The sequence below is a fragment of the Protopterus annectens genome, chromosome 3.part0, assembly GCF_019279795.1.
Source record: "Protopterus annectens isolate FY-2018-M chromosome 3.part0, PAN1.0, whole genome shotgun sequence".
Lineage (NCBI taxonomy): Eukaryota > Metazoa > Chordata > Ceratodontiformes > Protopteridae > Protopterus > Protopterus annectens.
Window position 1 is genome coordinate 796,662,274 of NC_056731.1, and position 13,082 is coordinate 796,675,355.

General features: G+C 40.8%; 1 protein-coding gene across 1 annotated transcript in view; it reads right to left on the reverse strand.

Annotated features, from left to right (window-relative positions):
* The window catches only part of SLC12A7 (solute carrier family 12 member 7), a 2,260,604-nt gene that overhangs the window by 1,374,051 nt on the left and 873,471 nt on the right, over positions 1-13,082 (reverse strand). The window contains exon 2 of the mRNA XM_044065144.1: positions 1,101-1,160. Coding sequence (XP_043921079.1) covers positions 1,101-1,160 — 60 coding nt within the window. The remainder of the gene's footprint in view (positions 1-1,100; positions 1,161-13,082) is intronic.

Genomic DNA, 13,082 nt, shown 5'->3' on the forward strand with positions numbered 1-13,082 from the left:
AATGCAAGTCGCCAGCCTACAGCAGAACGAACATTCTCCAGCTGGGTGTAATGTACACATGTTGCCCGGAAAACAAGTGTACGATTTCATGGCAGCATATTAAGCTGCTTTGAAGCATGAATTGAAACAATGTAAATGAACATCTTTTTTTTTTTAGGCTCATTAAATGTGGCTTTTCTGTTTGGTGAATGCAAAATAAGAAAAACTAAAAGCATGACAAGCAAATAAAATAATAATAATAATGACAGAAACAATAATAATAAACTTTAAAAAGTAACTGCAGCAGCATTTACAAGGATGCGACATTTTACATTCCCCTCACCGCGTGATAGAAAGAAATGAAGAAAAAAGATAATGACATTGTGTGTGTGTGTGTGTGTGTGGGTGTGTGCTGCGGGCATGCGTATGTGTGAGAAAAACAGAGAAAGAATGTAAGAGAGAAAGACCGAGAGAGAATGAGCAGAGAAACATGGAGAGAGTGTGCCTTCCTCCCAACATATTTACACTGCAACAAGCACTCCATCAGCATGCACTGTCTAAACAATAAGTATGAATGTATAATGTCCGGCAGCACCATCCTCAGCAATTTACCAAAAAATGAAACGTTTACCAGGGACAGTGCAAAACTACACGACAAAATCAGGGTCAGTTAAGAGGAATGGGAGGGAGCTGTAATACCCTGCTGCACTGTGATTATTTTTTTTATCATTCATTTCATCACAATGAGACATCTGAAATGTATTCAGTCAAAATGTGTAACTGCTGAGCATGTGTGTGTGTGTGTGTGTGTGTGTGTGTGTGTGTGTGTGTGTGTGTGTGTGTGTGTGTGTGCGCGAGTATGTGCACGTGCATATGACAGAGAGAGAGAATATTTTGGTCATAAAGCATTTCCTATAAAAATTAAATCTATTGCACAAAGTTTGAAACAACACAAAGAAACTATTTTACATCAAAATTTAAATGCAATAATGTTCTCCAGGCTTGTTGACATCAGGGAAATAAAGCCCTTCAAGGAATAGGTGGAGTTATTTCCACAATAATGCCCACTCTGTCAGGAATTCTTGCTTGCTTATCATATAGAAATAAACAACTACTGTTACCTCTGCGCAGGTCAAGTGTAAGGTCATCATTAGATCCTGTATCAGTTTTTGAGTTCACACCTGAAACAAAAAAAAAAAAAAAAGGTGAGAGGTTAGAATTTGTACAACACAGTACGCTGACATAGATTCAGAGCAAAGGAAGCAGATAAAATAAGAAGCAGCTAATGGAATGCAAAGATTTTTTATTTATAACCACATGGAGGAAATGGTCATTACAAATAGTACTGAACAAAACAAGGCTGACAGTCTAGGGGAGTGAGATTTTACTGTAGTCAGCCATGGTGTAAGTTTGGGAAATGATTTATGGAACTATAGAATAATTGGATGAATCATAAAACTGTTTAACAGCAGAGACATTGCATTTCAAATAAGAACATTTAGACAAAAGCATATACTAGGCATACACAGGAAGCCTTCATGGGTTAGAAAAATGACAGATACTTGAACTCCCATTAAACAATAAATCTTGAGAGCATACTGGATGGGTGCATGTTTGCAGCCATTGTCCACCAGCAACTGTCTTCCCTCGCATCTGGTAAGACTGGCCTACTGCTCCTTGAAAAAGATGATGAGCTGTAAGGCTGGGGACTAGCAAGGCGTAAGTGACCACATGGCCAAGTCCCTTGTACATTCTAGGATTCTACACTCACGCTTTCAGTTTCAAGCTACAGGATGTGTTATATTTTCTCAAACGTTTTTATGAAGAAATGTTGCAAGATGTGCCTGGAACAAAGTAAAAATTTAGCAGTCTAACATAATGGCCCATTCTAAATAATTAAAAAAAATGTAAGTAGAACTTTTAAACACTTAAACACCATGATAGCCAGTTCTGACAAATGATCATTTAAAATTGAAATATTGTATACCACATCACCTTTTAAAAATGAATTATTTTTCTTATCTTGCTACCTCATAGCATCCAGTTGTCCAGTTTAGTTTCTTTCTGGGTGCCTTAAGTGCAAAGAATGAATGTCCTCCATGTATCAATGCGGGCTTTACCATGGTCTTTAGTTTTCTTTCATACTATAGACTACTTGATGGTACAACTTACAGCCACCCACAACCTTCACTAAATAATTTGGTAGCTGAGAATGAATGCATTCTGAATACATTTGAGAACTCCTTTTAAACTATCACTGAGATACTGAACAGGGAGCTTTAGAGTTGTACTAGTCTTTCGTTGTCTTGAAGCACATATCTCTCTAGCAATGGTTATTTATCTATCTTCAAGAGTTAGTTCAAAAGTCAGTCTGGAGCAAAAGATAAGTGCTGAAGAAGATCTGCAGCAATCAGATTTAAAGGAGATCATTCAAAAAGGTATGGGAGAGCTTGTAGGATTGGGGAATCCTGCCCAGGAGGACGGGCAGTCAAATATTAGATGTATTCAAATGGACAGGTACCATATAATGTGATATAAAATTAATGGTTGCATTCAAAGACAAAAAAAAAGCGAGATTAAATGTGAATAAAAGTGTGACAAGTAAAGGTTTTATACTAATACATCCGTATGGTAATAGCTCACTGCCCTTACCATTAGAGCTGAAGTACCATCTCTCCATTTGCTCTGCTCCAGTCTTAACTGCTCCTGACTTCAATTTAATCTGCATTACCCATAAATCCTTGTACTCTGACGTCACCCTTCAGATCTGTAAAAGGCTGCTCATAAGCAGAATATAAGAAAGCCTACACAACACAAGTGGAACCCCCTTCTGCCTCATGGGGGAGGTGGGGGTAGAGATGTGAGGTGGATGAAGCATAACCACGAATAACTATTATTACAGTAAGAACATAACTTTCAGATCTGTCATGAACTGTTCATCCTCCAACAGTTGGACAAAGACCCAAGCAGACCCTCCTGTGGGCTATCATGAAAGAATTCCCCAAACATCAGTGGCCCTAAAAGAAAATTTGGGATGACAGACCACATCCAACCTGTAATGCCTAGCAAAACTACTTCAAAAATTCCAAATCACAACAGCACACGTACCATCTGTTTAAGCATTCTTAAAGGTACTTCCATAACTCTCTTAGAATAAGCTGCAGGTTGTACAGAGAACTGTCATGTTTTTCTTAATGATGATTGATGCACTTGGATATCACCTGGATAGTATTTTTCACACTTTCTTTGCTGCTTTATTATCAGCATAAAATGCAAATAATTATTTTCTGAGATTGTTTCTCCTACACTAACAAAATGAAGCTGTCTATGCATATCCATACAGGGCAGCAGGTGATTTCTTTAACTGGAATAATTAGGAAAAACTACTGAAAGATGTAAGATTAACTTTCATAGTTATTTTGGGAATTAAAGTGGAATTTGTTCTATGACTACCCTATCTTTGTGCAAGACTAGATAAAGTGGTTTTACATATAAGTATGATGTTTGGAATTTTTTCTTGCTGAAATAATTTCTACTGAAAAGACATCTTTTCTTGATAAGAATTTTAGCTCTGCCCTAGACATTGATTTTGAAGAAACATTATTTTCTCCAATACAAAATACACTTGCAACGTGAGAACTGGCTTTTTAATGAAGAATCTGATAAGAATGTTACCCCCTTACAGTGCATTACAAACTAAGTGAGGCTAGTTAAGAATTCTGATTAATCTGGCAAACATTTCAAATAACTACCATATAGACTCATACTGAGGAGTATATCAGGTCCTTATCAGATATTTGCAACAGGTAATAAATTATCACAGGCACTACAGATGGAGAGACCCAGTATTGCTAAAGGGTGAAACTGATTTTATATTTGAAAAAAATAAGTCTGCACTCTAGCCTAATATCACCAGGGCTTGGGAATTACTGAGGAAACCTTAGAGTGCACTGGGCCAGTGGATTATTTTGCTTGTTTGGGGATTTTCTGTGCCTGCATTAAGCTGCCACATTTGTGCAACACTGCCCACCTTGCAACAGTGGTTAGACGTGCTCTTTATAGATGCAGGCACTTAGAATCCAACCACCAATATTCCCAGAGTACATGGCTGCATGATGAACCCTTGGTTTGCACACAAATGAGCATTACTCTGTGATATTATATTAAGATTGCAGTGCTTAGCAAAATAGCACCCCAGCAAACCTGCTATAAACTCCTATATTAGCCTGTCGTTATAGTTTTCACACAGAGAAGCATTGCTCCAATAGTCTTGGCTTGAACATTATAGTTTCACTTACAGAGGACCCAAGTAAACTTGTTCTATATCCCCAGATACACCTCCTCTTGTAATCCATGAAGTAATAATTTCAAACCATGGATAAGCATTTTCCTCCAGTCTCTACAACCAGCCTGGTGGAAATGGGCATTCTGATACAATATAGTAACTGTCTCATATTTACTGACAACTATCTATTTCTTAAACAGATGCATTGTGTGACAGATATAATTATACTTTTTCATTCGAAGAAAAGTTCTTGTATACAGCCTCTAAAATTACCAAACAGGCTGTCATAAACACAACGATAAATTCAATCTGAGAAAAGCCTCAGCATTTGTGAGCGTCAATGCATGGTGTCTCAACTCGTTAGATCATAAGGCAAACCTCCACATAAGCTAACATCCCAGTCATAGAGTATTTCATCATAAGACACAGATGTTCCACTCACTGAGCTGAGCAAGGAGAGGGTCACGGTCAGGTGCATATAAGGGGTGAGGATCCACCAGACCAAGCACGCTCACAGATCATTGAACTACAAGAACCACTACAACTTTGTCGTTTACACATGGATGTAAATGACCTGAGAAGGACTTCTCTGAAATATATGGAGAAACACAATGGAGCTCGAATGTGTTGGCCTAAGCTGGTACGAGTCTAGCACTGAGCAACAATCTACCTTCTCCAAGGATGATGCCGCAATATTAGCAAAAGATATTTTTTGGTGTCATTCAAAGGGTCCCAGGCAATTCCTCCAGAACTATTACTAAGGGAATACCACCCTCAACCTTGGTCACCAGCACTCAGATGTGAAAAGCCATGGCTGCTTAGTGTTCCAGAGCTAACAGACATCAGTCTGGTTTTCGCATGTGAGGACTGTGATGTATTCATGGTGGGGCTATAACAGCAGACTCTGACCTAAGGGGGGCTGGAAAGGTATCTCCCCTGACTCACTGATCTCCAAATGGGAGAGGGAGGAGTCAAATACAGAGATATCTTCGCCGTTCTGCAGATTTTTTTAGCATTTGACATTTTTGGGGACGATAGCTTGGGGACACACTAGCATGCAATGGGCCTATATCACATCATCAAAACACCAGAGCTCAAACAGCATTTACATCAAAAATGCCGGTTATCAAAGTCTCTCTTTTGGGGGGGCTGCACTCCCACACCCCCAACTAATTATATATACCAACTAGAGATCGCACTACAGTGAGGAAAGGACAATTTTTCCTATCTTCACTGTACTGCACTCTCCTAATAAACACTTCAATGAGCAGCATTTCCGATGTAAACACCGTTGGATCACCAGTCTTTTCTATTTGGTGATATAGACCCACATGCAACAACTAAGCCCTAACAGATTCTAACTGATGTTATTGTTTTTTTTGTTAACTCTGTCAGAAAAAAAATGACAGCTTGGCATGTTATGCTGAGGCCCTAACAGAACAAGAAATAGGACTGGTAGCCTGGGGTATTTGTTTCCCTCCATGCTATGCAACTGAGTTTTTTAAACATTAAATGACTGATATTTTTCAAAATACTATTAAGATAAAGGCAGTTGACCAATGGGGTACTTAGTTGAATCCCCTAGCACTTCAAGCCAACCAATGGACTGATGATGCTCACATATGCAGTCTTGTGCATTTTACCAGCATGGCAAGAACGAAATGAAGATGGTGCTGACCGAAGTACCTTTATACCACCACGGTCCTGACATCAGACTGCAAGAATGTCTGCCATCTGAGAGATGGTGAAGACTGTTGTAATTGGGCCTGGAAGAAGTCCCAAGATTTAGTACTGCAACACTGACTATCATGAACATCTGGATTGCCTTAAGAAAATAGAAACATACTAGATAAGAGATCATGTGGGCCAAAAGACAACTAGCCATATGCACTTTTAAGCAGACAAACTTAGAAGTTCTTGCCAACCTTTTTAAGCAATCAGTAATGCTCACCTCTGAAATAGAGCATTGCCAGACATAATGACCCTGCTGTAAATTTGTGTCTACCCATCCAGTTACATCCTTATCATGCAGTTACAGGAGCAGGTTTAGGACTGGGGTTCCTTAACTCCCATTTTTAGGAGCAAGGTGTCTTACTTGCATAAACTACATCAGTAGCAGCAGGTTTAGAACAGGGGAGACTCATGTCCCAGCTTCAAGCTTTACTCACAGATTTAATAATGAAGCGGCACCTTTTTAACACATTGTAGGATTGGAGTGCCTGAGTAAGTTATAAGCAGGGCCAGGGTTATCACGCATGAGCAAGGGTGATCAGGGAAGCCTTCAACCCACACCACCTTACTCATGGGTGTTAACCCAAACCTTACACAATAGGGTACTAAACACCCTTTCTCTTAATAGTACCACTAAGCAAGACATACAGACAGACATACTTCATACACATCTTTCCCATTTCCCTAACCCTTAATCTAATTCTAACCCACACGTACTCATTCATGCATGCACTTGTGTACGTACATACATGTGCACATGCACAGAACTCCAGTGTGAAAAGTTTGATTACAAAAAAATATTACAGCATTGCTCCCACTCCAACTTGCTTAACATTCAATAATAGACAATATGACTCCCCCACTTGACAAATACTTCAGTTAACCAATTATAACATCAAAAGTTTATTTTGATCAATATAGCATGTAACCAAACATATTATACCTGAATCAACAAAGGAGTACAGTATGAAAGACAGAAGTACTCTGTGAAAGAGAAAAGTTTATCTACCTTTGTTAGTCATGTTAGCCTAATCATGGCAGCTCTATTCTCTACCCCCCTTTTTTATAGCTCACATTTGCTTTCACAGACATTTTCTTTCTTTTTGGATCACTTCACTAGCCAGATAACTATACTGATCCAGTACACTTTTCTGTAAAGAAGGTGCTCATAATCACAAAATACATCAGAAGCACTAACACATTTATATAAAGATTAAAACATACCAGAATTACCAATTGTCATTCATTGTTCTCTCAAACCAGATCACTTAGGGATTAATTAATAAACAAAGCAGTATTGGAACAGACCTTTTCAAGGGGTATGTCCAAAAATTAGCATGTCATAAAATAAAACAGATTCTATGTTGCACGTAGCAATAATGCATTGCCATTTCTGTACTTAAGCTGAAGGTGCTATACTGTTAGGGACACAGATTCAAGGCTCTTCTTAAGTAATTCAACAATAAGGGTGGCAATGTACAGGTTGCCTACTCCCTAAAGAATGTTAGAGAATGGGCAAAATGTGCATTAAACCATGACTGGAGAATGAATGTTCTCCAGCAGTGTGTTAATGTACGGGGAATGTCCACTGAAAAACGAGTCTCCTACTATGCTGCTGTGGAGCTAGGACTGTAAGGAAGCTAACGGTTGCCATTATTTTACATAAGCAGTGGTTTTACTATTTAGTGAGTAAAATTAAAAAATAAAAAAAAGCTTGTGTGTTTATGTCTATGTGTGTGTGAGTGTATGCATGCCTGGAAGTAAGAGTGATTGAACCATTATTTTTAGCTCGCTAAGCAGTGCTTTTGCTGTTTATAGACTGCAAAATTAAAAGAAACTTTAAAAAAAAGAAAAGTGTGCATTTATATTTCTGGCTGCATGTGTGAGAGTATGCATGCTTGCAAGCATGAAAACAGAAGCACATCTCTGTTGAAACTGTCTTCCCCACTCCACCCCCCTTTAATTTGACTTAATAGCAGCAGCCTGCATTTAAAGTGGAACCTATATGTTGAGAGACAGCCTTACAAGACTATCTGCAAATATATAGAGCTGAGTATATTTTTCTGTATTATTCTGTATTATAGAGCTAAATTGTTGATTAGATATCTGTTGTCTTACTGTTTTGCAAATATACAGAGATCAGTATATATTTTTTTGGTTTTATAATTTGCACTCTGATTCCTCACATCTCTGTTGAAACTTTTCCTCACCCCCCCCCCCTTCCCTGTTCTTGACTGTAGTTCAAATTTGGTGGCTTTTGCAGTGCCCGCCCCACTGTAGATTTGATCTAGGACACTCCCCCAGTCCCATCTCTTTACCACATTCTACCTAATAAACCCTTTCTGCACTTGCTTTTAGTCCTTTTTTAATTTAATTACATTTTTTCAAACTGTGTGTGAACTAATATTGCTACATACTCAAGTGTGCCAGCTTTCACTGCATGTGAATTGTTTTTACTACTGTTTTTGCTACTTTTCTGAAAAAAAAAAATTTGTAAGCCTGTTTCCTACCTATGTTGTAATTAGTGTTCCAGATACAGATTTGCTGTATCCATGACTATTTATAAGCTTCTGAGCCCCCACAAGCCTTTCTGTGTTGGAGGGAAGTCTTCTAGCCTATCAATGGGAGTGGTAAGCACTAGGTAACCTGTCTACCACATAAGGAGTGGTTCTGGCCCAGAATTTGTAGTTATTGGCCGTTTGGGCGGTCTTCCATCTCTCGCAACTATCTGATTTGAAGGGCTGCATTTGCACTTGTTTCTGTCCTGTAACTCCTGGGCCCATCTCATTTGCTCACTCAAAAAAAAAAAAAAATTATCTGCTTTTACTGTATTTGTGTTTCTTCCCACTTTATTTTGCTTTTGCGTCATCTTAACAGTACTCAATTGTATTTATTACTGCTTGGTGCAACTCATTCTAAGCCTTTTAGTTTAAGCACTTGGGCTTCAGACCAGTTGTTTTACATTAAGAAGGTTTGTGGTCTGCACGGTAGTGGCAGAACAGGTAGCTTACATCCTTCTAAGTTGGGAACTGCTGATTGAGGGCTCAGTGTCTGTTATTTTAAAAGTGTATTAATTCTGGTTTAAGCACTTGGGCTTCAGGCCAGTTATTTTACATTAAAAGGGTTTGTGGTCTGCACTCTTGTGGGAGGAGAGGCTGGACTCTGCCCTTCTGAGCTGGGAATTTCTGGTTAAAGGCTTATAGTGCCTGCATAGTTGAACTGCTTCTTACTGAAATTGGTACACCTTGTTTGCTGTAGCATAGACTAGATCCAGGCCTGCTGAATCTAGCTTTGTTTGTATAACTTGAGCACTAATCCAGGCATTCTTTAAAGTATTAAACTGTATTTATTACTGCTTGGTAGTAACTTGATTAAAGTGTAGCTATCATTCTAAGTCTTTTGGATTAAGCACTTGGGCTTCAGACCAGTTGTTTTACATTAGGAAGGTTTGTGGCCTGCACTGTAGTGGCAGGACAGGTAGCTTACATCCTTCTAAGTTGGGAACTGCTGATTGAGGGCTCAGTGTCTGTTATTCTAAAATTGTATTAATTCTGGTTTAAGCACTTGGGCTTCAGGCCAATTATTTTACATTAAAAGGGTTCGTGGTCTGCACTCTTGTGGGAGGACAGGCTGGACTCTGCCCTTCTGAGCTGGGAATTTCTGGTTAAAGGCTTATAGTTCCTGCATATTTGAACTGATTTCTTACTGAAACTGGTACACCTTGTTTGCTGTAGCATACACTAGATCCAGGCCTGCTGAATCTAGCTTTGTTTGTATGCTTGTTATTTCCCTGAAACGCTAATTCCACCTAAAACGGGGCTTTTCAGCGCTTCTGTGGATCCCTAGTGATATCTGCATTGCTTATTGTACTTATTTCCTTGTTTCACTTGAAAGAAAGTTACTGTTTGCCGTTTTTGCATTTAAGTTACCTGTAACACATTGCATTTAAGTTACCTGGCACTTGCTCACTAAAGCAATTATATAAGTCAGCACTAAAAAATTAAAAGCACTACACCCTCACAAACTTCCCTTGAGTACCTTGTTCCCCATTGGCCCTTTTTTTTTCATTTATAAAGGAATTCCCAATACTATTCTAGCATGTCCAACGGTCAGTTGTCAATCTCCTCTCCGGTCCAGCTGGTGAATCTGGGAATCTTGAGGCAATGTTACAACTGCCTCATGTACACAGACAACCCTCTCCTCCTCCCAACAAATTCCAACACATGTGAGAGATGCAACCATATAGCCATACTGGAGGCTAAGCTCTCTCAACTCAGTACTGGTGAAACCAGTCAGGAGGAGAAGGAAACCACACTCACTACAATTCCAGTCTCACATAGACCTACCACGACAGCAAACCAAACACATAAACACACAAAAACATACTCGGAGGCTCTAAATAAAAATCTGCCTAAGCAGCAGAGACCTCCAAAGTAGACACCCAAGCAACCGCTACCACAAAACAAAACACATGCAACACATAGCTCAAAAAGCCAGTGTGCCAAACAGTCACAGCCCTTAAGGCTAAACAACACACCTGATACACTTGTAATAGGTGACTCTATCATCAGGCACACTGACGTCCCGCTCACCATGCTGAACAAGGAGAAGGTCACAGTGAGCTGCCTGCCGGGCGCTAGGATCCGCCACATAACACAAGCACTCAGGTCACTCCAAGGCAAGTACAAATATGACTCAGTCATTGTCCATGCTGGTGTGAATGACCTGAGATGTACCTCCCTGGACTACATGAAAAGAGACAGAGGAGCTCTCTGAGCATGTAGCCCAGGCCGGTATGACCCTGACCTTGAGTAGCATCTTACCCTCACCAAGAATGATGCCACAATATGAAGACCAGATGATCAATTTCAACAATTGGCTTAAGTATTGGTGTCGTTCAAAGGGGATCCAATGCCTGTCAGCCTGGGATGACATGCTCGACAAGCCACGATGCTTCGCTAGGGACGGCTTGCACCTGTCACCCCTGGGCTTTCGGATATTGGCAAAGGCACTTGCTACCCCCATATTGCCTTTTTTAGGCAAGGCTCAAAAGACAAACCCACCTCCATAGGTATCACAAGGGATAAGAACTCAACGCCAGAAATCTAAACCTCAAGATGCACGCACTCGAAACTCTCCTTAGCATGGAGAACATCGATATCTGTGCAGTAACAGAAACCTGGTTCAAGGCTCCCGAGAGCACCCCAGCACTACCAGGTTATACCTCATACCATGCTTTTCGGCCCCAAAACTTGGACCGAACCACAAAAGGAGGGGGAGTATCAATATTCGTCAAAGATACCCACACTTCCAGGTTGGTGGCACAGCACGAAGCATCATAGACTATCCATGTGCAACTAACAGTGGGTAAAACTGCCTTCCAGTTTATAGCCTGCTACAGACCACCCTCCCAAACCCAGGAACCCCACTCTGCCTTCCTGAGAACACTGGAAAATATGAAGGTCTCTCCAAACACCATTATATTGGGTGACTTCAACTACCCAGACATAGACTGGGAGCATTACTCTAGCTCCTAGCCCAAAGGTTCCTAGAATTTATAAACTCAAATGCTATGGAACAACTTGTTGCCACTCCCACAAGAGGGGAAAACATACTGGACCTGATCATCACCAACATGGGGACTCTATGCTCCAGACCAGAAGTGTATCCCTCACTGGTAAGATCAGACCATAAACTAATCTCACTGGATATTCACATCCCGACTCCACCCCCTGCCCTGAAAACCACAGTGAAAAACTTCTCTAAAGCAAATTTCACACTCCTCAAAACCGAGGTGGAATCCTTCAAAGCCCTTGGGCCTGTGGAAAATATGGCCCAGACCGCAGAATCCTTTATAAATGCATTCTATGAACACCTTCAGGAATGCATGGATCATGCAATCCCAAATAAAACCAAGACCCAATCCTCCAAAGGCAGACGTCCTGTCTGGTAGACCCCAGCCATAAACAAACTATACAATAGAAGGAGGAAGCTACTACATGATAGAGCAAAATCCCAAAAAGGGAAGGCATCTCTGATCAGTATTAGCAAAAAACTACGGGCACTCATAAAATCGTTTAAGGCCAGCTTCGAGAGAAAAATTGCACAGGACACTAAGGATAATCACAAGGCTTTCTTTAGTTATGTTAGCAACCTGGGTGGGAATTCCCAGATATGCTCAGAATTAGTCCAAAATGACAAAAAATACACCGAACCCACAGACATTGCCAACATCCTAGCTGACAGGTTCAGCACAAACTTCTCCCCCCCTCCCCACCAAAAGGGCAAATATCTATCCCAGCAGAGTGCTGCCCCCCTGACATCTCAGATGCTCAGGTAAGAGCTGCCCTCTCTCCAAAGCAAAAAACACAGCATCAATGGGACCAGACAGTGTCCCGGGCTGCGTCCTACATGAACTCCAAGAAGAGCTAAACCCAAACATAAAACTACTGTTAAATCTCAGCCTTACTACAGGATATGTAACCAAAGAGTGGCTTACAGCAACAGTGGTCCCTCTCCACAAAGGTGGTGCCTCAATGGATCCTGGAAACTATCGTCCCATAAGCCTGACTAGCTTGGTCTGCAAAGCTATGGAAAGGATCATCATGGACCTCATAAATAAAGATATTGGGGACCTACAGACACTGGATCCTACCCAGTTCGGCTTTGTTAAGGGCAGATCCTGCCTCTTAAACCTGGTTGATTTCTTTGAAACAGTCACCAAGGCCATTGACGAGGGGAAGGTGGTCCACACAGCCTACCTGGACCTCGCAAAAGCCTTCGATACAATACCCCACTCGGGCATTATAGATAAGCTCACCAGCTTAAATATAAACCCCTATGTCACTAGATGGGTTGCAAACTGGCTCAAGGACAGAACCCACATGGTCAGAATTGCTGGAGCCATGTCAGACTCCAAACCAGTTACAAGTGGCGTCCCACAAGGCTCAGTCCTGGGACCTCTCTTGTTCGGTATATATTTCTCGGCGGTACAGGCCAACACGGAAGGACTGTGGCTGACCAAGTTTGCAGATGTCTGCAAACTGGGCACAATCAACTCTCCAGCCGACGCAAGCATCCTCCAAAA